Source organism: Tachypleus tridentatus, chromosome 13 (assembly GCF_004210375.1).
Source record: "Tachypleus tridentatus isolate NWPU-2018 chromosome 13, ASM421037v1, whole genome shotgun sequence".
Taxonomy (NCBI): domain Eukaryota; kingdom Metazoa; phylum Arthropoda; class Merostomata; order Xiphosura; family Limulidae; genus Tachypleus; species Tachypleus tridentatus.
The window spans coordinates 250977008-251001775 of NC_134837.1; the positions used below are offsets into that span (position 1 = coordinate 250977008).

At 31.7% G+C, this 24768-nt stretch overlaps 1 protein-coding gene across 2 annotated transcripts; it reads right to left on the reverse strand.

The window, feature by feature from the left end:
- Positions 1 to 202: 202 nt before the first annotated feature.
- Positions 203 to 20511, reverse strand: LOC143239653 (AN1-type zinc finger protein 6-like). Of its 2 annotated transcripts, none has more exons than XM_076480980.1 (5): positions 20353 to 20510; positions 14864 to 15070; positions 14028 to 14155; positions 3525 to 3684; positions 203 to 967 (listed from the first exon to the last, which is right to left on the reverse strand). In XM_076480980.1, the coding sequence occupies exons 2-5, from the start codon at positions 15033 to 15035 to the stop codon at positions 819 to 821; spliced, it is 609 nt and encodes a 202-aa protein (XP_076337095.1). In that variant the 5' UTR covers positions 15036 to 15070; positions 20353 to 20510; the 3' UTR covers positions 203 to 818. The 2 variants fall into 2 exon arrangements, 1 of the variants encoding a protein (XP_076337095.1); XR_013021289.1 differs by lacking the exon at positions 203 to 967 and adding an exon at positions 7933 to 9882 and having other exon boundaries at positions 3607 to 3684; positions 20353 to 20511.
- Between the last annotated feature and the right edge of the window lie 4257 nt (positions 20512 to 24768).

A 24768-nucleotide genomic window follows, 5' to 3' on the forward strand; every position in this document is an offset into this window, starting at 1 on the left:
GATATCAGTGTGTATTTCCTTAACATCTCAGTTTGTTACTGTGACTGTTTCTGTGAGTCTTGGACTTGATTATTATGGTAAGAATTATGCCTTACTTATAAATAAAAATTTGATTATCTGCATTGTTCAGAAGATTAAAAAAAATAAATCAACTGTCTGAAAAATATATATTTATATATATTAAAACTGATTGAACACAAGCAACTATGTAACAGTTTATTATATTCACGATGATGGTGATAATATACATTATAAGTAGGTTAAACAGCCTACAATGAAGAAATTGTTGTGCTTTCTTTGCACATCCCAGTTTATTCCTCTAAGGGAACAAAACACACACACACACACTTTAAACAACTAATTTAGAATTAGCTTTCAAATCAATGCCATAAGATAAAGTACACTGCTGTTAAAACACTTCAGGCCTAAATTAATGCAAGTATATGTACTAACCCCTTTTAAGTTCCTATTACGAAATAATACAATTTGTTGATCAGTACTTTATCTACCTTAATTTGTGAAAAAGGGGTTTAATGCAATTGTACAAAGCAAATACAAAACATCGTAAAGATCTCTGTATCATTCCTAAACTTTAACATGTTTTCCTGAATGAAAATGATGGAAGTTACTTGTGTTCTGATAAAAAGCATAAAATGTCAAACAGCATCACCTGCAAATAAATGATATTCACTTGTCGACAGTCTTTCCTGTATTAGACAAACACAATTTTGCTGCTAAACAGTCTAAGTCTGAAGGAAAAAAAAAAGAAACAAAAAACATCTCATCTCTTCCAGCTCTTACATACTACTTTTCAACAGTCATATTTTCTGCACTTTCTCTCCCACAACCAAAGGATTGTTTTTTCTGATTTCCTGTGCACCGTGCTGCTTGTAGTCAAACGAACAGTTGTGTTCATTTACATATCTATGTACGCTACAAAAAAGCCCTCCACAACGACACTCAAACCCTAAAGAAAACAAAAAAAACATTATGAATAACAAAATGAATGATTTTTAACAAAATTTAGACAAAAATAAGTAAAATAGTTTCACTGACTTGATAAATAGTTTGGATCCAAGCCACTTGTGCAAGATCACAACACTGCTCTCCAAGCTGGTATAACTATTAGTTCTCTGGAATTATCTAGGCAGTTCTAGAACTATGTATGCAGACTTTACAATCAATAATATTCACCATCCATAAGAAACAGGGTTTTATTGATATTTTAGTTTGAAAATGAACTGTCATCAGAGTGTTAAATCACAGAGTAAATTTTACTGAAGTATCTCTTTGTGGATAAAGTTATCAATAAAAGTGCCTTGCTCTTCTGTTGGAAAACTCAAGATTTTCATTAAAGAACAAATAATTTTTTGAAGCTTGTTTTTTTCATTACTTGAAACTTACCTCTTTTTTTGTAATTTTCACTGGTTGAATCTGAAACATAATTTACTGTGCAAATTTCAACTGTTTTATTTATTGCTCACCTATAAAAAAAATACTGTCTAAATGTAAAAATACTGCCCAGTTATGACTGGTGTGGTAGTTTCAGAGATCCAAATTTTGGATTATAGATTACAAATTCTATTATAATAACATGACCAATAACACAATCGCTTGATAAGTCGATACTTATCAATCAAGTAGATTTGATAAAGTTCTCAATTCATTAAATGCATTTAATTTCCTACCCAAAGAGCTCAAAAACTGGAAATTAGACCAGTAATTAACAGAGTTTTTCTAATATACCAAAACAAAAAGTGGGAGAAAGAATTTGAGACTGGCATTACCTTCCTCTGGTGATTTCAAACTTACCGATTACACCCTTAATGTAGTCTCTTAACAAGTATAAGCCTATGTTTTATAACTAACAGAAAAAGAGTAAAGAAATCAATAAGCATGTTATAAGTTTCCTCAGAACTGCAGTTAATTTAAAAGTGAAAGAAACAAAATCTAAAATACATTTGAGTAAAAAATTGTTTAAATAAGAGTTAAAATTGTTATTAGTTACATTTTAAAATTTTGGTAACAGATGTGCCTTCAGCTTTTTTGTCAGTCCTTGAATAGTGAGACAGGTACCACAGGTTTTATAAGTTGGATGATGCAACTCTTTTCAAGGAAAGCAAAAAACTTGTCCCAGTAATTATAGGCCTATTTAGTCTTACATCAACTGTGGGAAATGTTTTGGATAGCCTGATAAAAGATGCTTTGCACAGTAAATTAGTAAAGTCTGGAATTTTATTGAATAATCAACATGGTATTGCTATGAGAAAATTTGTCTTAAGATGTCTTTTGACAATCTTTGAAAAAGTTACTGTTTTGTAGATGAGGGTAAGGGTACAGTTTTATAGACAGCAACTGACAAAGTGCTCCACAGTTATGGGAGGTAAGTTAGCAAATTTGTTAGAAAAGCAAGTGGATGGAAGAAATCAGAGGATTGTTATAAATGAAGTTCATGCAAATTGGATTAATATAACCTCAGGGATCAGTATTAAATATTTTTTATTTTAATTACATGACATGGATGAAGGAATAGCCAATAAATAACTTAAAGTTGCAGATAAATCGAGGTTTAAAGTTGTCGCTTGCTGTGAAGAGGATGCTGCTAATTTACAAAATGATTTAGATCACTGAGCAAGTTGCCAGATAGGTTTTAATTATAATAAATGGAAGATAATGCATGAGAGTTATCATCATTTGAGATATAATTTGGTTGGAAATAACCTTAACAGTGTAACGAAAGAAAGGGATCTTGGTGTAACAATTGATCACTATCTAAAGCCATTCAAGTGGTTTGATAATGTTAGTGAAAAGAAAATGGGATTTTAGGTTGTATCTACAGAAATACAAGTCTAAACAGGTCGTAACTTCATTCTCAAGATCACCTGTTAGGCAACATTTACCTCAGAAAGGGCATGGAATTGTTGTAAAGGGTCAAAAGAAGGCTACTAGAATGGTATCTGGAGTGGAAGTGTTTTCATATGAGGAGAGATTAGATCCATAAAGTTAATTTCTCTTGAAAAAGAAGAGGTTAGAGGGGATCTGATTGAGGAACTTAAGATTGTTAAAGGAATTAATAGTGTTGATGCATCATTTTTTCATGCATAAATGTTAGAATGGTAGGACTAAAGACACAAATGTAAATTTTAGCAGCTAAGAGTTATCTTTCGTTCATGCAGCTTTACTTTTTTTTTTTTTAACTTAGTGGTTGGCCTTAATAATAGGTTGCCTTTACATGTTGTTGAGGTGGTAAATTTAAGCGAGTGTAAGTGAAAGCTTGATAACTATATGAATGAGAAGGGCTGGCTTTGAATTTTCATTTAATAGTTTAAATGGCAGTGCAGCCTAGTTGGACCAACAGGTTCCTCACTGTCCCTAAACATTTTGATATGTACATTTGACACCTGAAAGATGCAAAGTGACCCAGAAAGGAGGTAACATGTCGGTTTTGTAAAAATTTCAGATGGGAAGTATACACGAGTTTCTTTTACGAGATAATTTCAAACTATCCGTAGCCAGTACCGTACCAGTAAGTCCAACTTTTTTACGACACAGTTGGCACCGATTTTTCTTCTTTTTATTATCTTTTGGAGTAGATTCCTCAGACTGGGTTGTATCTGAAACAAAAGTGTCACTGGAAACAGAAGTGTCTTCAGATCCAATATCTTGGCTGCCAGATGGTTGTGGCTAAAACACATTTTGAAAGAAATATGGAACTAAGGAAAAGTATACAACTCATTTTCACAGATATTTAACAAAGACAAACAGTAACAACTCGTCAACTTAAATAAAGTATTTAAATGTGTATATACACTGCTGGCCAAAATCTTAAGGCCAATGAACATAAAGAAAAAATATGCATTTTGCATCGTTAGACTCAACCACTTATTTGAGCTTGAAAGATGAAAACTGAACCCCACTGAAAATGTCTGGGGGTGGATGGCAAGGCATTCCAATAGAAATGGACATCAAATCCAAACAGCACATGATCTTCATGAAGCCATCTTCATCACTTGGAATAACATTCCAGCCAGCCTTCTGCAAACAATTACATTGACCATGCCAAAGCAAATGTTTGATGTTATTCACAACTCACTACTGAGACCTCTTGTTGGGCATTTCCTACCCTGTTTAGGACTTCTTTTTGGTATGGTCTTAAACTTTTAACCAGCTGGTATTTAGGCTTATTTCATAGTGTTCACATTTTCCCTATTAAATGCTAAAAAGTTTTATTTTTTATTTTCCCTTTTCTTACTTTCATCTTTCAAAGCTCTACTCAAATAAATGGTTAAGTCTAACAACACAAAATGCATATTTTTTCATGTTCATTGGCCTTAAGATTTTGGCCAGCAGTGTACTGACAGTAACAACTTATCAACTAAAATAAAAGTATTTAAATGTGTGTTTTTGGCATCCTAACATACATTTCATCCAATTTTCTAATTGTTGAGACTCTGACTTCAGATTTATCAAAGTTTCTAAATAATAAATAAACTACATTAGCATAGCATAGTTATGTATAAAATATATATTCATTTTAAAAACATCAAGTTTAAATAAACACTGACTCATAGTTTCACAAGTTAAACTTATAAAATCTTAATCAATATAAAAAAAATTAAGCCACACCATCAACTTTGTATAAACCAAAATTATTATCATAGGACACTTTGTCATAAATATATACTTAACAATATATTTTTCATTGTCGTGCTAACTTTACAGATAGACAAGCAAAAAAACAATCATCATATGCCAACTAGATTTATAGATTTCATTTTAAAAAGGGTCTCAAACTTGTTATATTTGAAAATGTGTTTGTTTGCAATTATTTATTCAGCAAAATTAACAACAACAAACAGCCGTTTCTGATTTTTAACGGAAAACAGGTTCCTCTTGGTGTATGGGAACAAATTTTTGACAGTGACTTGTGTTAAAAAAATATGAGATACCAAGTTTGAGTAATTTTATTTGCTTTAATTCAAATATTAATAATTCTCATTACAAATTTAATTCATTGGAAAAGTATTTAAAATCAAATGTTTCCTTCACTATTACCAAGTGCAAAAGTATTTAAGGTTAAATAATAATATTCAAATTTCAATATCGTCAAAATTATTAAAGTGACTTATTTGAGAACCCAGAAATGTCAATCAAAAATGAATATAATAAATCTAATATACACAAATTCTCTTTGTTTTCATGAGAACTATTTTCCTATGAGTGTTGTTTAACAATATAAGTATTTACTTAAGTTTTTATTACCGTTGCCTCTAGATCAAGAGACACCAGTAACATGGAGACCTAGCAAAAACCAAATTGTGCATTGAAAAATTCATATTATCAATTTATCAAATCCCTAAAACACAACGTAAACAGAAAATATATTATTTATATGAAGCAAATATAAGACAATTCTAGACGAACTGTTTGTTTTTTAATTTCACGCAAAGCTACACGAGGGTTATCTGTGCTAGCCATCCCTAATTTAGCAATGTAAGACTAGAGGGAAGGCAGCTAGTCATCACCACCCACTGCCAACTCTTGGGCTACACTTTTGCCAATGAATAGTGGGATTGATCATCCCCTTATAATGCCCCAACAGCTGAAAAGGCAAACATGTTTGGTGCAATGGGGATTCGAACCCACGACCCTCAGGATTATGAGTTGAATGCCTTAACCCACCTGGCCATGCTGAGGCTCAATTCTAGAAGAAAACCACTTGAGCAAATAAATGCAAAATTAATAGAACATTCCTCATTCCTAATTCTGTTAATAAAAAAAGTACTAATTTCATATATATATTTAAAAAACCATACAAATATGTGAATTGCTGTACTTGATTACTGTATATCAAAAATATGCACATGCATGTGTTCATGCTGTTGCATGTCCACATATGTGAGCTGTGGTATCAGACAACACAGTTCCTATACATTTGGTTAACAGTGAATTCTTAACTACTCAAGTTTGTAACACACCACACGTACACTTATACAAAGATTGTCACAACCTTTTTTAACTAGTATATTTGTAAAGCAACTACGTTAAACATAACAGGGCCAAAGAATTTAGTAGTTTATAAAAGCTATCAAGTTCAATGTATTTCAGAAAAGTCACAGCTGTGTTTAGGACAGAAACAGACTTCAATATACCAGGCCAATAGAAGACACTACCTTATTTGCAAAGTGAATACAACAGTTATGAAAGAAACTTAAGAATCAAAGATGACATCACAGTGAAGCTCAGTTATCTCATGGTATCAGTAATGAGACAGTGAACAAGGAGTTGAAGTTGACTAAAGCTCACAAGCTTCAAGCCACATCCTAAAATTATTGTTTATTTTCATGAGAAAGATTTTTGTAGAAAATGGAATCGTATTCTAACAAACGTGTCAAGCCTCAGTCTCTACATCAAATTTCAATTAACTTTTACGTCTTTAAGGTGCTTAAATACAGTTTCAATAGTTGACATCCTCAAATAAGAGACGTGACTGACACCGTGTGGCTTAGTTTGGCCTTACCATACCTTGAACAACTTTGTTACAATAGAAAATGCAGTGTTAAACAATGTGTGTGCATTTTATTATAGCAAAGCAACATTGGGTTATCTGCTGAGTCCATCGAGGGTAATGGAACCCAATTTTAGTGCTGTAAATAAACAACAGTGCACAATCATGACTATCTTACATGGTATTACTGATGAAGAAAGTGGTTTCCAAGAAAGAAGCAATTTGGAAGTATAATCAACTTTCACTGAGTTAGAACATAGCAGTGTTTCCACAAATAAATTTTTGAGCAAGTTATTTATGACTAAACACATACTCTGTAAACTAAAAAGATTTAATATAGTTTCTTCATCTTTATTATTCTGAAGAATGAGATAAAAGTCATGAAAGTTTGCCGATTCAGCCCAAAGGTCATCAATGTCTTCATAATGACACTTCCTTGATGAGACAACATAAAATTACCATATTAGTTAGATTATATATACACACACACACACACACAGGGCAATCTCAAATGTAAAGTGACTTCTATATTAAGGAATCATGACACAGAAAAAAAATGGAACATTTTTACCCTTTCTAGGTCTGTAAAATCAAAAGCATAGTATAAATGTGCAGCCTGTATGTGGAGTAGCTGTAAGAATTATCAACAGCCTTGAGTGAATGCATGGCATGTATGCATCGAAATATGTTAGCAGGGCATTCCATAATGTGACAGGCTAGAGAAGGGGGAAGCAGCCTCTGGTTGGCCTAGATTATAAGGTGTCTACAAATTTTACAGACTAATTATTAATCAAAAACATCACCTCATAATTGGGCAAATATGGTGTCAATATTACAAATCCTATGAGCTAAAGCCTCTGTTCAGGGTTCAACATTTTTCTGATTAAATTTCAAAAACCTTTTAATGATCTTCAAGGACAATTTTTAAATAACTAGTAATAAACTGTAAAAATAAGGCTGGTGCTTTATTTAACCTTATAACAACATAATAGCAAAAATCAAAATTATATTCCCTTTTCATTCTAAATAATCTCTAGACCAATAAACTTTCTTGATACACCAGTTTTGTTGATGTAGTTAAATGTTTTATTCTGAGAAAGCAGTACATCAGGTCATGTTTCAACAACGATGTACACAAGAACCCAACAACTGAAAGACTCAATCAAGTCACAGTTCATCGATGTAAAAAAAATTATTAAGAGTACACCAAATATGATCTTCAACAAAATGTATAAAACAAACAATTCATTCTAATATATTATACTGTCCACAAACAAGATATTTAATGAACTACACAAAAGGTGTTCCTTTAGTTCTTAGTTTTTTACTCTAATTCTACCTCCACAGATTTAATTATTATTTTCTGCTTTTTTAACCTTGGCAGTTCTTGTACTACTGAATTGCATCAGGTTATGCATACTTGCCAGCTGATTTGGAGAGGTCTTGGAAATCTTCCTTTACTTTCTTTTTTGCCTTGACATTTCAAAAGCTTCTCCATAATTTTTCTTCTAAGACTATTTTTCTCTGCACTGACCCTCTACGTATGAATAGTGCCTATGCCAGCACCTGCTACTAAAAGTAATTGCTCTACGTAAAAACAACTGATGCTAAGCACAACTCTCATACTACAAATCTATCCTTAATAACCTCAAGGGTTGCTCAGTACAATTTTCTTCCATAACCCATTTGTTCACTGAAAAGCCATGCTCCACTGTTGCCTGTCCATGTGACAGGATGAACTCCATCTTTGCAATCACCTAAGATGTCTAAACATATCTTTGTTGCCCAAGTGGTCATGAAAGTATGTATTTAATTTCTCATACTCTGGCCTGGATGTACTGAAAGATAGACTTCCAGAGTGAAGCACATAAAAATGGTTAAATTCCTACAAAACTTCTTCATGGTTGCCCTTCCCGAAACAAAGTCTGTCACCATAGAACACAGATTAGTTTTCTAATACATGCTTTTCTTTCCAGAGTTTAGAACCCTAGAATCAAGAAATTTCCACTTTCTCACAAGAAAGTATACCAGAAGGGATTTTCTTTTTCTCATGAGGTATGATCTTCAAGAGGAAAAACATGAAGTTGCAAATGAATTCAAATAACCCTTTATCATTGATTTTCTTCTTTCATTCATACTCCACCCAAATTCTTCCAGTAACAAAGCAATTCTTCAATTTCAAAATGTCAATGTGATTATTTTAGTTTTGCATGCTAATTTTCAAAAGTTTTGATGTGGATATGACAGCTTTCATTATTTCAAGCTCAGTGAGCCTTTCTATGGCACTGTTGATCAAAGAAATTATGTCACTGGAGAAAAATGGCAGCATGGGATTACTTGCCTGGCAGTGTCAAGAATGGTTTGATTTCTTCGGCAATCTCAAAATATTTTCTGTATGTAAAACATCTTCAAACTGTCTGTAAATAATTAATTATTTTACTTACAAGTTCTTCAGACTTCAGTGTACTGACATATTGTTCAATGTAAGATATGATACCAAAGTTTCCTTCAATATCAACATTTAAAGCCACTCATGATTTCAGAAATTCGGAAGAATATTATGCAACTTGTCACAGCTATGAAGTAATTGCAATGAGATGGTGAATCTTTAAAACAGCAATCACTGAGATGAAAGGACATGGCTAACCTTTCAATCTATAAATGCACATCCACCTCTGAATAATTTATCTATGTAAGCAATAGCTCTCCCACAGTTCTATTTCAGTGATGACGAGAAACCCCACTCGTAGAGAAAATATATATACATGTAAAATTTTTTATATACGTACAGTCCTATTTGTTTTTTTCAGTTTTCTTACATTGTGGAATACAGTTGCCAATTAACAGTAAGTATATCCATGGATAGTTTAACAAGATTACTAGAACCAAAGTTTCCACACACAGTTTCAAATTTCTCGTACATCTGTGTAAACGAATGATGTTTCATAAAGTGGGATAGGTATCATAACTAGACACTAACTCTAGAAGTTGAGGTGGACATTAACTGATTACTTTGTATCTAACTGTCCAATCTTTTATCAAATAACAAAACATGTTCTTACTGTTGACTGGCTTTGTTTTCTAACACAGACAAGAAGTGGAGAGCTATGCAAAGTGTTGCAAGATATCTTCTCTCCCCACAAGTGAATTCTTTAGCTATTTCAACATTATCAAACAAATAGAAAAGTGTGTTTGATTCCTAAAGATGAATTGTACAAATGTCTAGTGTTCAACAAATTTCTATAGGTAAATGTGCAATTGAAAGATAAAAGATATGCAGCCAAAATGACAGTCACAGTTGATGGTATGAAGAAGTCCCTGATCAATGGTATTGCTTTTCCCATAGTATTCCATCTAGTCTTGATGCTTCTTTCCTTTGAAATAAATAAAAACAGAAATATAAATAAATATATCAATGTTAAATTATATGTGCATATTTAGTTTGGGATAAAAGTGCCCCAGACTCCTTAAAATATTGAAGTTTAAAGTCATGTTTTTGTAAATTTAGTGATGTTTACCAAGTCAGATATTGATTTATATAATACAAAAATTTGAAACTGACACAACAGATCATTCAACTTTGCAAGATTGATTTCTGAGAAGCCTTCACAAGAACATAGTGCATGGATGGAAACAGCAGCTTTCATATGCAACTTAAAACAAGTTTTGTAGCACAGTCTAAGATTCTGAACCAATTCTTTTTTTTTTTTTTTTTTAACATTTCTTCATTTGGTTTACAAAATCAAACTGTGCATAAAACACAAATAAAATGCCAATATAAAGTGCTCACAAATGTTTGGAGTTTTATTTAACAAAATGGACCACAGCTAGGTCAAAGAGATTGAAACATGAGAGCAAAAAATTGAAATTTCAAAACTGCTCTTACAAGAAATTTGAATTTCTCAATTTTTTTGCATGTAAACATGAAATTAAATAAAACAATAAAGTGAAACATATAGTATTTCAAACAAAAATCACATTAGCTAACTGTACAGTTGTTAACATGTTTGTATAGACCATATTCCAACTACAAATGGTACCATGATCATGTAAATATATGAAATCTAGATGAAGAAACATGCATATTGCAAAAAAAGCCATGCAGACATAAAAACCAAATGAGTAAAAAAAGATTTTCATAGGGCACTACTGATAACATATATACTGTGAGAAAAATCCTTAGCTTTGCTGTGAAGCCTTGAAATTATTACTTTACTAGTTATTGCTATAAAAACTAAATTTGCATCTCATTTCATATGTTCTATGTCTCAAACTGCAGTGTAGTGCCATATATTTCCTGCAGTGGAAACTAGGTTTTGGTTTCATATGTAGTTGAATTTCTCCTTAAACACCATGTCTTTACAGAAAATAGTAGTAATACATGTGCATACACACATATAAAGTGGTAAAAAAATTACTTAGAAATATTTATTTACCTTTGTAGAGATGCAAGTGTTAGATTTTTCTATTCATTTTTAGTTGCCTCTTCACAATCTCAATTTGAAGTCAGTAATTTAGTTTTTAACAAGTTCCCTTTACAATTAATTTCAAACTAAAGGACTTGAACTTACAAGGTAAAAAAACAGAAATGTTTACTGATTTTCTATGTTTTCTTGTTAAATACAAGAATGCTACAAAAACATTTATGTAAACAAAAGGGAACTTTACAACAAATTAACACGTGCACATTTGACAGTATGAAGATGGCAATAGAACAAGAAACAAAAGCTGACAAAGATTTTACATGGTACCAGCAATACATTTCAGAAAAAATGTATTGAAACCATCCACTATATAAAGAACACTGAAAAATAAGACTTTATAGCAGTGGGTCCCAAAACTTTGTGCTCACAGCATACTAGGAAAGTAACATTAAATTTGGGGCAAACCTGTCTGACCCTGCATCTGAAAAGAGGACAGTTTTTCTAATTAGAAACATGAAATACACTACTGTGGGGTTATTTTATATTCTATTTTGATACCTTGTGTTAGGATAGGAAGGTCACGTTGGCCTTAATAAACATGGATTGTTTTACATGACCATAAAGAAGCACATTTGGTGCTACATATTTAGAATATTTCACAGAACTGTTTGAGAACCACTGCTTTAGACACAAACATGCCACTACCATACCTAACCAAAATAGATCATTAAGAAATGTTTGGTAATGTACAAAACCAGAAAAACAAAAGTCAGTCTAATGATCATCAACCTTTCAAATTTTGTAAAAAACATTTCTACATAAATATTTGTTAAAACAGTACATTTTACAACTGATGTGAAATTACCATTTTTGATGGCAATATAAATGACTGTTAAAAGGTATATGGAGAGAAGCAGAACATACGAGTTTCTCCACAAAAGAAGCCCAAAATTTCTTTGACACATTTCTTGTTAAATATACTTAGGACATTTGTATTCTTTAAAAATGACTAATTTTCACTGTTCAATGTCCTTTGCATTATTTATGGTTCCAACATTTCATTAACATACCTTATTGGTACTGTGTAAAAACCTTCATCTTTCAGTTCTGATTGATTTTGTTAATTGCCTTAAAATGCTTCCTGTGGTAAAATGGTGGAAAAAAAAACAAAACAGCACTTTGTTTGATTGTTATTGGTATTCTTTATAATACATACAGCAGAGTTCATTTGCACTAAATTCACGAGAAAGTCTCTTTGAAATAAATGTCGCAAAGTTTGTTTACCTTGAAATGAAAAAAATAAGTTACTCAACCTTAAATATCAATAAACTTACCTTTATTATAGCTAGTTACTGTAGATTCACCCATTATTGATAGATGAATTCGTATCTTTATATAAATGTAGTGTGCTTTGCTTCAATAAACTATCTTTCTCCAGTCAAAATCTGTGTTCTCATTTCCACAACCACCTGTCACTGAATACACTTTCATAGAATTTTAATGCAAAATTAGGTAAACTTGAATGTTAATAATGGATGGACACTGGTACACAGAACAATATTACTTGTGTTGGCTATTCTTTTCATATTTTAATTTAGACTTTGGTATTGTTTTTGTTAAGAATTATTCTAATGTAGATGCAACATTAAAGCATGACTTTTCAAATGTTCTTACATGCTAGACTGGCCCACTATAAGAAAACACCGTTAATTCTTTGGTAACCACAATTATCTGTTATGGCAAAATGTAATGACTACTAACTTGGTTAGTGCATATGGATAAATAGGCATCAGACCAAAAACTTCTTTGTCATAACTGTTGAAATTATATAGCACTTAATTTGTTTAGATATTTAAGTTCAAGATTTGTGTGATTTCATATTCAAAATATTTCAGTTGATTATTGGATCTTAATTAATAGACAGTAAAAAAATCAACAATAACATATGTGGTAGAACTGTTAGTTTACTGAACCTTAGTAACATGAATAAAGTTTTGTAATCTATATATAGAACAGCTAAAAATGATGAAAGGTGTACAAGATTATTTAAGCTATTATTTTATATTCAATTTCTCATTTTAAAGTAAAAATGAGCATCACAATTTCTCTTGATTATATTTTCTCTTTTATTAATATTGACTAATAGCTTAAAACATCAACAATAAGCAAGAATACTGTATGGTGGTGAAGACAAAGAGCTTGTGAGCTTTACATATAAAGTTCTGCCACTAACTAACATTAAAATGCATTATTTGTATACCTTACCCACAAAAAATTCCAAGTCTTTTCCAGCATTAAAATGTAAATTAAGAAATTTATATACCCTTGTAAAACAATACAGTTTACTTAGAAATCAACGAAATCATATTAGACCTGATAACTGTTACGAAGTGTTCATTATGATTATCTTATTGTTAAATATACAAATAAGATTTCAATAATTTAACTTTTCATTAATTACAATTCAGTACTTAATAAACTAAAAATATGTAAACATTCAAAATATAAATCTAAAGAGGAAAGAAGTTGCTTTCACACTGAAAAACTTCATGCCTAATGCTTTTTTGTTTCAAATTACCTTTCACAACAAATAGATTGAATCTTATTTAATAACAAGTAGTGAGCTATGAAAGTTTGGCTGTTCAAGAATATTTAGTTTACTAACTGCAATACATTTTGGAACCGTGAGTTATTATATCTTTGCACTAATTTCCCTTACAAAATTTATTATGCTTGATAAATCTTCAGAAATCTATTCTTGGATTTATGAGCCATCCTAGACTGAAATAGTACTTACACAGTTGTACAGCTTTACTGTGATTTTACCCATACTAGACTATCTCTAATGGCCTTATTGTTTTTTACAGTTTTGATATTTACAACTTTCAATGGGACAAAAAAAATAGAAGTACTTAAAACATATGATACACATAAGCTCTATAATATGATTGTATCTTTTAAATACCAAACCAAACCATTTTAAAACCACTTTCCTAGATGCATACAAACTGGGGATGAATATATGGTAATAACCTGGTAATAGCATTTATAGAATTTATAATTTCTATTATATTTAATTGAGCTGCAAGACCAACCTCGGAAAAACTGCTTTCAGGATCTGGAGAAGCAACTGCTGAAGGAACTGTTGGGGAAGCAGTGTTTAACATACTTTCTGCTGAGGAAATGGCAGCTGCCACAAGTCCTTCTGAACTTGTCTCAGGGGCTGAAAAGTCAAACATTCAAAAACCTTGAATTCATAACACAATAAATTTAATACGATATACATATATAATGGAGGCAAGTCAAAATTACTGGAAGTTTTTAAAAGACAAACCTCCATATGTAAAAGTACAGACACTTAACTAATACCATTTTAATGGTTATGTGCTCAATTTTATTTTAAAGTACACCCACATAAAATAATTCCTTAAGAATGTTGATGTCATGACCACTTTATAGATAGGAGTGGAACAACAACAAGGGAGTGCAATGATTTTACTTTCAGTAAAAATAAACTCCTGGCACAAGGCAAGCATAAAATAATTTTATACAACATAATACTTAAACTGTAGCAAACAACTATTAATTTAGATGAGTTGACGGTTTGCGAGTCCAGGGCAATGATATGTTCACATACACTCACTGATCAATGTCTGCTAGTCATACATTTTGAAACAGTCAATAAACTCAGGATAAATTCTTACCTAACTAGCAAATGTTTTGAGCCTATAGTATGAACCCTACATGAATGAGTTTCAACACAGACCTTTGAAATAAAATTTCAAATGCGATAATTTTTAATTATTCAGACACATTTTAATAGCTTAATATATCAGTTATTCTTTTTTTACATTTACCCTTTCAAAACTTTTTTAAAGCAAATGCCATCTGAATATTAATTATTAAATGTTTTGTTCAGGTTGTGACTTACTTGTAGGACTAACCAGACCAGTAACACCAGAGCTTGGAGGAGTTGATTGTTTTCTTCTCACCTGTTCCTTATAACACTGGGAGCACAAACCATCACTGGCAGGGCTACCATAGAAACCACAACCAGAACGACAAAGAGCGTTCTGTGATACCTGATCAGAGTCCCTCTCCATAAGTCCTTAGACAATGGTTACCTACAGAAAAGGGTCTGTAAAAGACAAAACTTCACTAATAAATACTAACTTATAAATAAATAATTTGCAATTTAACAGAACATTTTTTTCTAATGACTTACTAGCAATTTCAAAACATAAGCTGGGAAATTATGAGAAACTTTAACTGACAGTAATGCTAGACTTAATGTACAAATTCAAGTTCCATAATAAAAAAAAGTTCCTATCAGAGCACACACAAAGCTGAACACTTAATCTGCTGTTCCACAGCTGCCATTCTACTTGCACGAGCAAAATAATCTAATGGAATGTATGGTAGTATTGTACATGTATATTTAGCTTTAACATAATGGTAGGCATAGTACTGTATTTGTGCATTGCTGCTTACAAAATATAGTATTTAATGCCTTATAAGTCACTACATCATGAAAGACGCACTCTAATTTTGGAAAAACAATTTAAGAAAAAAATATTTTGACTCAGCAATGAACACCTTGACTTTTTTTCAACCTACTTGTTAAATAAAGTAAACACATTTTTTTCACAGTATATCAACAATATTAGTTACATTTAATGTTTCACGCTATTGAAAATACATTCAGAGAAGTAAATGACTTTCAATTCCCTAAAAGAAACAAAACTTTTAATGTAGGAAGAAAAAGAAAACAAAAGCTTCATTTTTCAGAGACATGAAAAAGACATCCCAACACTGGAAGTCGTGTAATAATCTCACCCATGAACTAACAGAAACATATGGAGTGAGAGAAAAAAATATATATCCGAGTTATGACAGTGGTAATGAACACAGGTGAAGAACATATGACAAAACCAATTATCTGATGTGAACTGGCAGTAACACTGCTCACCAAAGTACCTCCAGTCTACAATAATGTAGAATATGACAATTCCTGATGAAGGATGTCTAGGCCTCAGGATCACAGGTATAAACACGATTACCGAAAAAAGCAACAAAATGTGTTATGTACTATCATCTATTATAATTATTTCATATTTACTGTGTTTTATTTTATGCTGGACAAATTGGATTATTAACTTCTATCTTAACCCTATTCTAATTTATTTAACTTTCATAAATCTTGTGGTTCACTTTTGTAAAGAAATAGTACAACAAGGATTATAACCCTTAACAGTTCTTAATGAAATTAATTTCAAAGTTAAGCACATCTCAAAAGATCCTTTGTTTAACAAAAAGCCTAGGAAACTTGTACATCTAACTGGTTAAGTAGCATAGTTCCAAGGTAAAGAATGATTTTTCTTTAGTACTCTAGAAAGTTTTGTTACCCTTCTTTTCACAGAGAGATACAGTCTAATGACGTGAGTGCCTGTTAACACTAATCAACACAGGTCTACCTGTGGTCACAGGCCATGTCATCTTGTTTGAAGACTCAAAATTTTATTGAACTACTATTTTATGAATGTATGTCAATACATTTGATTCAATTTGTAGACGATTCAAATTTAAAAGTGAATATTAAAATAAAACCTTAAACAATCTCTTTGCATCATGTGGTACATTCAATGAACCATTGGTAAAATTAGATGTTTGTGATGTCTAAATACAATCTATAGTTTCTTATGAATTAGAAACTCAAATTACCGATATTAACAAGCTAGAATCTAAGATAAGAACCTCCTATATTTTCTATTTTCTGTAATGTTAACATTTATCAAATCAACCAACATGGCTCCATCTATCTCTATTTTTTTAAAATACTTTGTTACATAAACCTACTTCACCAAATGACATGTATAACTAATCGAGAGTTCAAAATGCTCCTCTACTGGTTGCTTTAGCCAATATGAAGTATTTGTATAGGAAAATACTTTTCATGCTAGGTTCCAAGGTGTAAGATAAGACATTAGCAAGTTTAAAAAATCATTTTTCAGACCCAAATATAGATTAGTTACAAGTATGATAAATTACTGGAATTCTGAACTACTGATATCATAATTTACTATTTTATATATATATTTATTGCCTAAATTTTTTTTTTTTATATTCTCCATGAAAATTTATTGGGCTAAACAATTTATGGCAGCAAATGAATACAAAGTTTGTAACTAGAAAAGGTAATTGTTTGCTATGCTTCTTCATGTACTGTTCTAAGAAAAATAAGTTTAAGAACTTATTTGTAAAACAGTAATAAAGAAATATACATAACTGAAATGTGACTACTTTACAAAATACTGGTCAACTAAAACATAGCTAAGACAGGTCACTTCATATAGGCTAGTTTTATATTCTGGGATACAGCAACATAAGTACACATGCTCTACATCACTGCAATTTCTGTAATGTTAATCAGGCATGGCTGGAAGTTCAATATACATCTACATATATTTATTATTTTTAGTTTAATGTTATATTTTAAGCTGTTTAGAATAAACATGTTTATATGTTACAATACGTAGTCATTCTAGAATAAAAGTAATCTAATTTATATAATGTTCCTAATTTTTTTACAGTGTTTACTTGGTCAGTCAAATTGACCAAACCCATATAAAAATACAACACTAAAAAAAAAAAAGCAGATAAAATATAGTTTTTTTGCATGTGAAACTTGAAACTTTCTGGTACATAAAAGTATATTTAGTCTTAAAATCAAAATTACACGTTTTATAGTCCAAATATTAAAAGAAAAAATACACGAGAAAACATTACCTACAAAAACTTGATATTTTGTGTACATTAACCTCATAATGTTTACTACAATCTGCAAAAGTTTGTAGATACACAAACTGTATTAATGATTATAGCATGAAAACTATGACAAGCACAAAAATGGTTGCAAGGTCGGTCCCTGTGACTAAGCCTGTAGTAAAATGGTAAAACAACTTGGTACACATACAAATACTTGTTGTCATTAGAACCTAAATGTTTTTCATAATGTGGGATTCCTAAAAGTTCATATCAATACCAACATCCATTAGTCAGTATTGTTATGTGCTCTATGACCAATGTGAGGGGAAAAAAAAAAAAAAAACTTTGTAAAGAACACTAAACTTCCTTTATCAAATAATTAAAAGAATGTGTTTGAGTCCATATCTGTTGCTGTTGAATTTAAATACATATATATTAGAGAAAATTAATGCTGATAAAGCTAGCAAAATCAAAAGTAAGGACTGGTAAAAAACAGCAAATCCAAACCTTTGACTAATTACATTAGTTTGTTATAACCTAAAAAGTTGAAACAAAAATAAACAAAATACACTACACTAATTAAAAAGATCCCAGGGTACAAGCCATAATGTGGGATATAAAATATTGGTATTATACACATGAGGATACTGCATCATACCAAATAAATTGATTTCAACTGAAAATTTTCCCTTTGACACTTCTTATCAAAACGACGATATAAAAAAAGTGCTCACCCCAGTAGCAGTCTTTTCTTTCACTCAGTAACATGACAAAGAACAATGGCACTCTACAAAAAAATCTACAGGGTTACTTTAAAAAAAAAAATTGCTCTACTGTGCAAGCAAGATGGCCCCACTGCACTGAAATCCAATCATTTTTGCCATCAATGTATTGTAGTCAGTTTTCATAAGACGTTGGTTCCTAAGCCTATTTTACTGATACTTTCCAGGGTCCCACTAGTTATTTTATTACTTTGTTTAAGAAAAGTGTGTATGTAGCCAGTGTATCCCAACCAGTAAGTGGCCCTTTAAAAAGAAAACAGAGCACAACTCATGGGTGGTGGGCCATGTGGGAGTCAATGTTAAAAGCAAATGCAATACAATTTTCATATTGAAATAATAAAATATGGTTGTAAATGGCCTAAGAGACAAGCATATTGCATATACACTACAAAACACTTACTTATTCAACTTATTCATCACTGTTTTTATGAAAATTACCACTGGACTGTTTCAATAGACATCTACTTCCAACATTTTTTTTTATTATTATTGTAAAATCAGTTATATAATTTATTTTAATAAATTAAATATCTATTTCTAGTGCTCCCAAACATGTTACTCAGGACATCCACTCTTTCTCTATTCAGGAGGAATGCAACTGGTTCGAAATGTTAAAAATTCTTCTATGTTGAGAGGTATCTTCCAACCTCAAGATATGTACAGCTTTATATACTTTAAAAATGTTATTTAAACAAGAATTATATCTAACATTGCAAATGTCATGACTGACAACACTGAAATAATGAGAAAGATGTTACTTACATTAATTAAAACTTCTTTTTATTATTTATAATGTATCCATTAGAAAAACCAAAGAGAAGTTGGAATTACACTGGCCTTAATAAGGATGCCCTTTAGACTTTACAATACACATACTATGATGTACATATTATAAACTTGGCCTTTGAGGTATAGCAAGTGTATGCATTAAGAATTTGTCAGATGTCTCTTTAGGGCTACTCTAGTAGCAGTAGTGAAATAAGAAACTGGAAAGTACAGAAATATTCCTCCTTTCCCTGTAGAATGCACACATCACTTACATCAAAGGTAAGGAAGTATTGATATACAGAAAATAACATGTGATAGGGTTATGTTATGCACATTATACTTTATATGAGAAATATCCAGGTTTATGAATCTTAAGTAGCAAAACTAACTAATACAGCCAAATATTTGTCCACAATATTAATAAGTTACCAATATTTTGGCTATAAAACTGTTACTGTTGGCATTGACCATTTATATAATTATTTCTACACTTTTCTCATATCCTTTTCAAACATATCTGCACAATTACAATCATTAATGGCATCCAAAGTGGCAAAGAAATATTAACTAAAACCACAGACTTGGCACCAAAAAACTGAAAATACTGGCAAGTTTAAGCCAAACAAAACATTAAACCACATGGTCCTTATTGTTCAGGGTCAGTCTTATAAATAAACGAACTAACATGAGAAGGAAAAACTTAAAACCACATCAAAAGACAGTATTTTATCTTTTGGCTAGGGTTAAGCTGAAACTTCTGGTTCATTACAAAATTCATTAAGATATTAAACGGTCTCGTACCAAAATTATTAATATCGTATTTATTGATGTAAAAGCACAACTATACACTAATTACACAAAGACAAAAGCTAACTTGTATTATAGTTAATGTAATTCAGGGTTACAGCTAGGTTTTTTCCATCATCACCCAATCGAACATACCAAAATGGCGTCAACCTGCTGACTCACAGACTTGTTGGGATAATAATTAATTGAATGCTATAATAGATATTATAACAATTAAACCAATATAATTTTTTGAAGGAAATGATTATACCTGAATACAAACTAAGTTACAAAATAACACGATTTTTAATCAACTTACCCACGATTGCCAGTTGTTAAATTTTAAATCCCCCCTACAATAAGACCACAGCCGTCTTCTCGTGCCTCCTTTCTTGAGAGGTGAGTCGCGAAGTATTGTTAGTGAATACGTCACGTGATCAAATGCGATTGGATACAACGGCGATAAATATTAACTTAGATTACACATCACTGTTTACAAGTTGGCACTATCTATGTGTATATATATACTGTTTACCAGTTAGTATTAACTACACACACACATATAAATGATAAACAAATTACAAAAATTAATAATGTGAATAGGGATGATAATGTTAGAAAGTACAGAATCAAGTTAGAAATAAATATACATGGCCATACAAAAACTGCTACATAAGTAGCTAAATCTTTCCAAAACTAATTTTTATATACAACTAAATGTTAAATACCTACCTGTTAGTTGCTTAAATTTGGGTTTAAATAAAGCAGTTAAAGTGAATCTATATTAACATAATGTTTTTCCTGTTGTCTGTTCATGCAACTTCTTCGCAGAGTGTGAGGGTTATCTGCAATAGTCATCCCTAATTTATCAGTGTAAGACTAGAGGGAAGGCAGCTAGTTATCACCACCCACCGCCAACTCTTAGGCTACACTTTTACCAATGAATAGTGGGGTTGAACGTCACATTGTAACGTCCCCATGGCTGAAAAAGCGAACATGTTTGGTGTGACGGGGATTCAAACCCACGATCCTCAGATTACGAGCGCCCTAACATCCTGGCCATGCCGAGCACTGAATGGGGCTTCGTCAAATATTGCATGAAAGTTTGTTAGATCCTTGTAGGAGGTACACGCAAAATTATGGTTTCACATTTTCTGTTTTGTAGTTTTTTGGTGTGTTTTTCATATTTATATATTCAACGGAAGCAACTTTTCATCTCCTAAGATAACCTTTCATTAATCATGAATTTAATAACTTCCATCTCCAGCTAATAATGCTATATAGTGTTAAAGTGGCTAATAATCATGAGTTTATAATATTGACTCATTACTTAATTGCCACTTGCAGAGGAATTTTTCTATAACTTTGTGTATTTATACATCCATTATTTCTGTACTTTCTGGCATTCCCTTCTCTATGTCATATTTAATTTTTGTAATTTCTTTACCTGTTTCCCAACTTTTTTAAAAAAAATTTGTTGAAATAGATTGATAAGTAAACATTTGCTATATATTTTTTATTCAATGATTATATATATATATACACACCCTTGTGCAAATTAATTGAAACAAGACGGAAAATTACGATTTTTTAAATTTTTTTGCGTTTTATTTCTAAGAATCCAAAAATTACTCACAAATTAATACATGATATGACTGCCTTTATTTTTCAGAAGATCATTAATTCGTTTTGGCATCGAGTCCACGAGTTGACTGCAATCTTTACTAATTTTTGGATCGCGGTACCACACCTGAATTATGCCTCAATTAGCTTATCTTTCGTAGTACAGTCTTTTCCCCGAAGTCTTTCTTTACAAATCGCCCAAAGATTTTCAATAGGATTTAAGTCCAGAGAATTTTTAGGCTAGTCCAGCACCTTTATTCGCGTTGTAGTCATAAAATTCTTCACAAGTTTCGATGTGTGGCACGGAGCCTGATCTTGCTGAAAAATGCCAGATTCATCTGGAAATCTCTTTTTCAATTCTGGAACAACCCTTCTCTTCAAAACTTCGATGTGGTCCTCACATCATACCTTCTACGATATGTAAGGCTCCGACGCCATAGTAGCTGAAACAGTCCCAAAACATCTTCTTCAAGGGATGTTTTACGAACTGATTGATGTGAAATTCTCGAAGTTTCTCATCTGGATATCTGCGAACATGCAGACTTCTTTGACCCTCTACGAAGAAATGAGTCTCGTCACTGAATAACACCTTCCTCCATTGTTCTTGCGTCCAGTTCTTGTATTTCAGACCCCATTGATACCGTTTTTTCTTCATTGAGTTAGTTAGAAGTTGTTTTTTGACTGGTCTCCTTGCCCTTTGACCGACATCAAGAAGCCTACGACGAACTGTTGAAGAGCTGACTTTCATTCCTTTGACCTCCAAATCTCTTTTCATGTGAAAAATACTATTAAAGGAAATCAGCGTGTCCAGCAAGCCTACACCGGCTGCCATGCTGAAAATATTGTTAAATGACCATTTGTTTCAATTAATTTGCACAAGGGTGTATATATGCCATTGCTACGATATTAGTTACTCTAATTTTAGATTACACTGGATTGTTTCCTCCAAAACGAAACAATTATCTAAAGTGCTGTACTGATGTTAAGAGGGTAGTTACAAATCCACGTCTTCCAACTTCATCTCAACTCACTGGTTGTTAACTTAGACTCCATCTTATGTTACGATCATGTTGATGAATGAGAAGGACATCGTAAAAAAAATCCCAGCCATGAATTATGATACCACACATATACACAAACAGTTGCCAGGCTCGACCACACTGAGATTTTGAACAAAAGTAAATCACTATATACTGTATTATTTTGATAATTAAAACACAGATGTTTTAAAACTCTAACATGGATAACGTGTACACAGAATTGTAAGTTGCGTAAATTTATGTTCTCAATGATAGCTTGAATATTAATTTAGATTATTATTTCTTTATTTTTAGTGAAATTATTTTGGAAGATATCAACATCTGTGCATTAAAAATTCACAAACGGTCGTTATATAAGAACGATGTGTGCTGCCATCTAGCAACCAGAAATAAAAATTTTAATTAAGAAACAAGGAAATAATATATGGTTATAAATTGAACTCACTGCTAAGTAGTTATTTTATTTTCACTGTTTCCTCCCAAAACAATACGTTCGTAAAATAATATAATAAGATTGCTGTTACACAACGTGTTAAACACTTGAAAATAGCATTTAAATATTCGAATAAGGCTATAACTCAACTTTAGCAGTTATTTGTAAGCATCACAGAACAATAGATTGAACACAGTGGCCATTTTTTCTTAGTTCTTCCCTACATATCAAGCACTACCGTGCTTTTTTATTTATTTAAGATTTTTTCTGTTACAATTATGAGGAATTTATCAGGAGCTTTTATTCTAAGTTTCTAGAAAGTAACATTGCCATCAAATATAGTTGCCTGTTATTCATATTTCATAAGTTGAATGTACTTATTACTTCTCTACAAAATTATCAGAGTGATAATTTTGTAAATTTAAAAACGTTGTGAGTAATAGGAAAAGTCAATATTTGGAACGAACGTGTTTCATAGATGTTATTTACCTGCAATGTTCAATACCAGATGCTTGTTGAATAACTAGTGGAAGATGGTTAATAATCGCTCATATTTTTATTCCCTGTTATCATATACGAGATGTTACACTCCTAAGCTGAAGTAGTTTAGACCAAAGGTATCACAGTTGTTTTTGTTTATAATATAATGCAAATAAAACTACTTGATTCAATTATGAAATTCAAATTAACCGTATAGATAAAGTGAACCACCAAAATTTCTTAAGTTACTGATAATGAGATTGAATCATTACTGGAAACAACCTTAACATATGAATTCCAAAGTTTGGACAAGGTTCTAGTTTTCTCATAACTGCATATTAAATACGCTTATTCTGTGTACTGAAATATAATAAATTATGTATATGAATCAGTGCTCTAATCTCGAAACAAGAGATGAATATGACTACGTCTAAGTTGAAAATACACCTGTTGATGCGATAAAATTACTTTAACTAAAGTTATTTTCTCTAAATATATTTGATTCATTTTTAAAACCGTGAAAAAACAAAATACTACACTTTCTACGTGGGTGTTTATGTAACAAAAGTAATAATCCGTTTCATTAGGAGGGCTGCTTGCAGAGGAAATCCTTGTTATAAAGTAATACGAAGTATGACCTTATTCAAAATAGAGTATATTTTCAGGGTTACTACACGCTTGGCATAGCTGGGTGGGTTAAGGCGTTCGACTCGTAATCTTAGGGTTTCGGGTTCGAATACCCGTTGCACCAAACATGATCGTCCTTTCAGCCGTGGAAGCGTTATAATGTTTCGGTCAATCTCTTTAGTAGAAGAGTAGCCCAAGAGTTGACGGTGGGTGGTAATGACTAGCTGCCTTCCCTCTAGTCTTACACTACTAATTTAGAGACGGCTAGCGCAGATTGCCCTCTTGTAGCTTTGCGCGAAATTCAAATCAAACCAAACCGGACTACTACGAAGAATTTAGCCTTGAGCACTTGACTAAGCTTTAAGAGGATAGATAGCACGTGCTGTATAGACTAAGTAAGCTGTTTTACCCGTCTTTTGTCCGGGCTATGAACTTTAAAAAAACATGTATGTGTGTGTGGTTGATATGACAAAAAACGGACAAATCCTTACTTTCACACAATGTATTCATAGCATATCATTACAAAATTCAT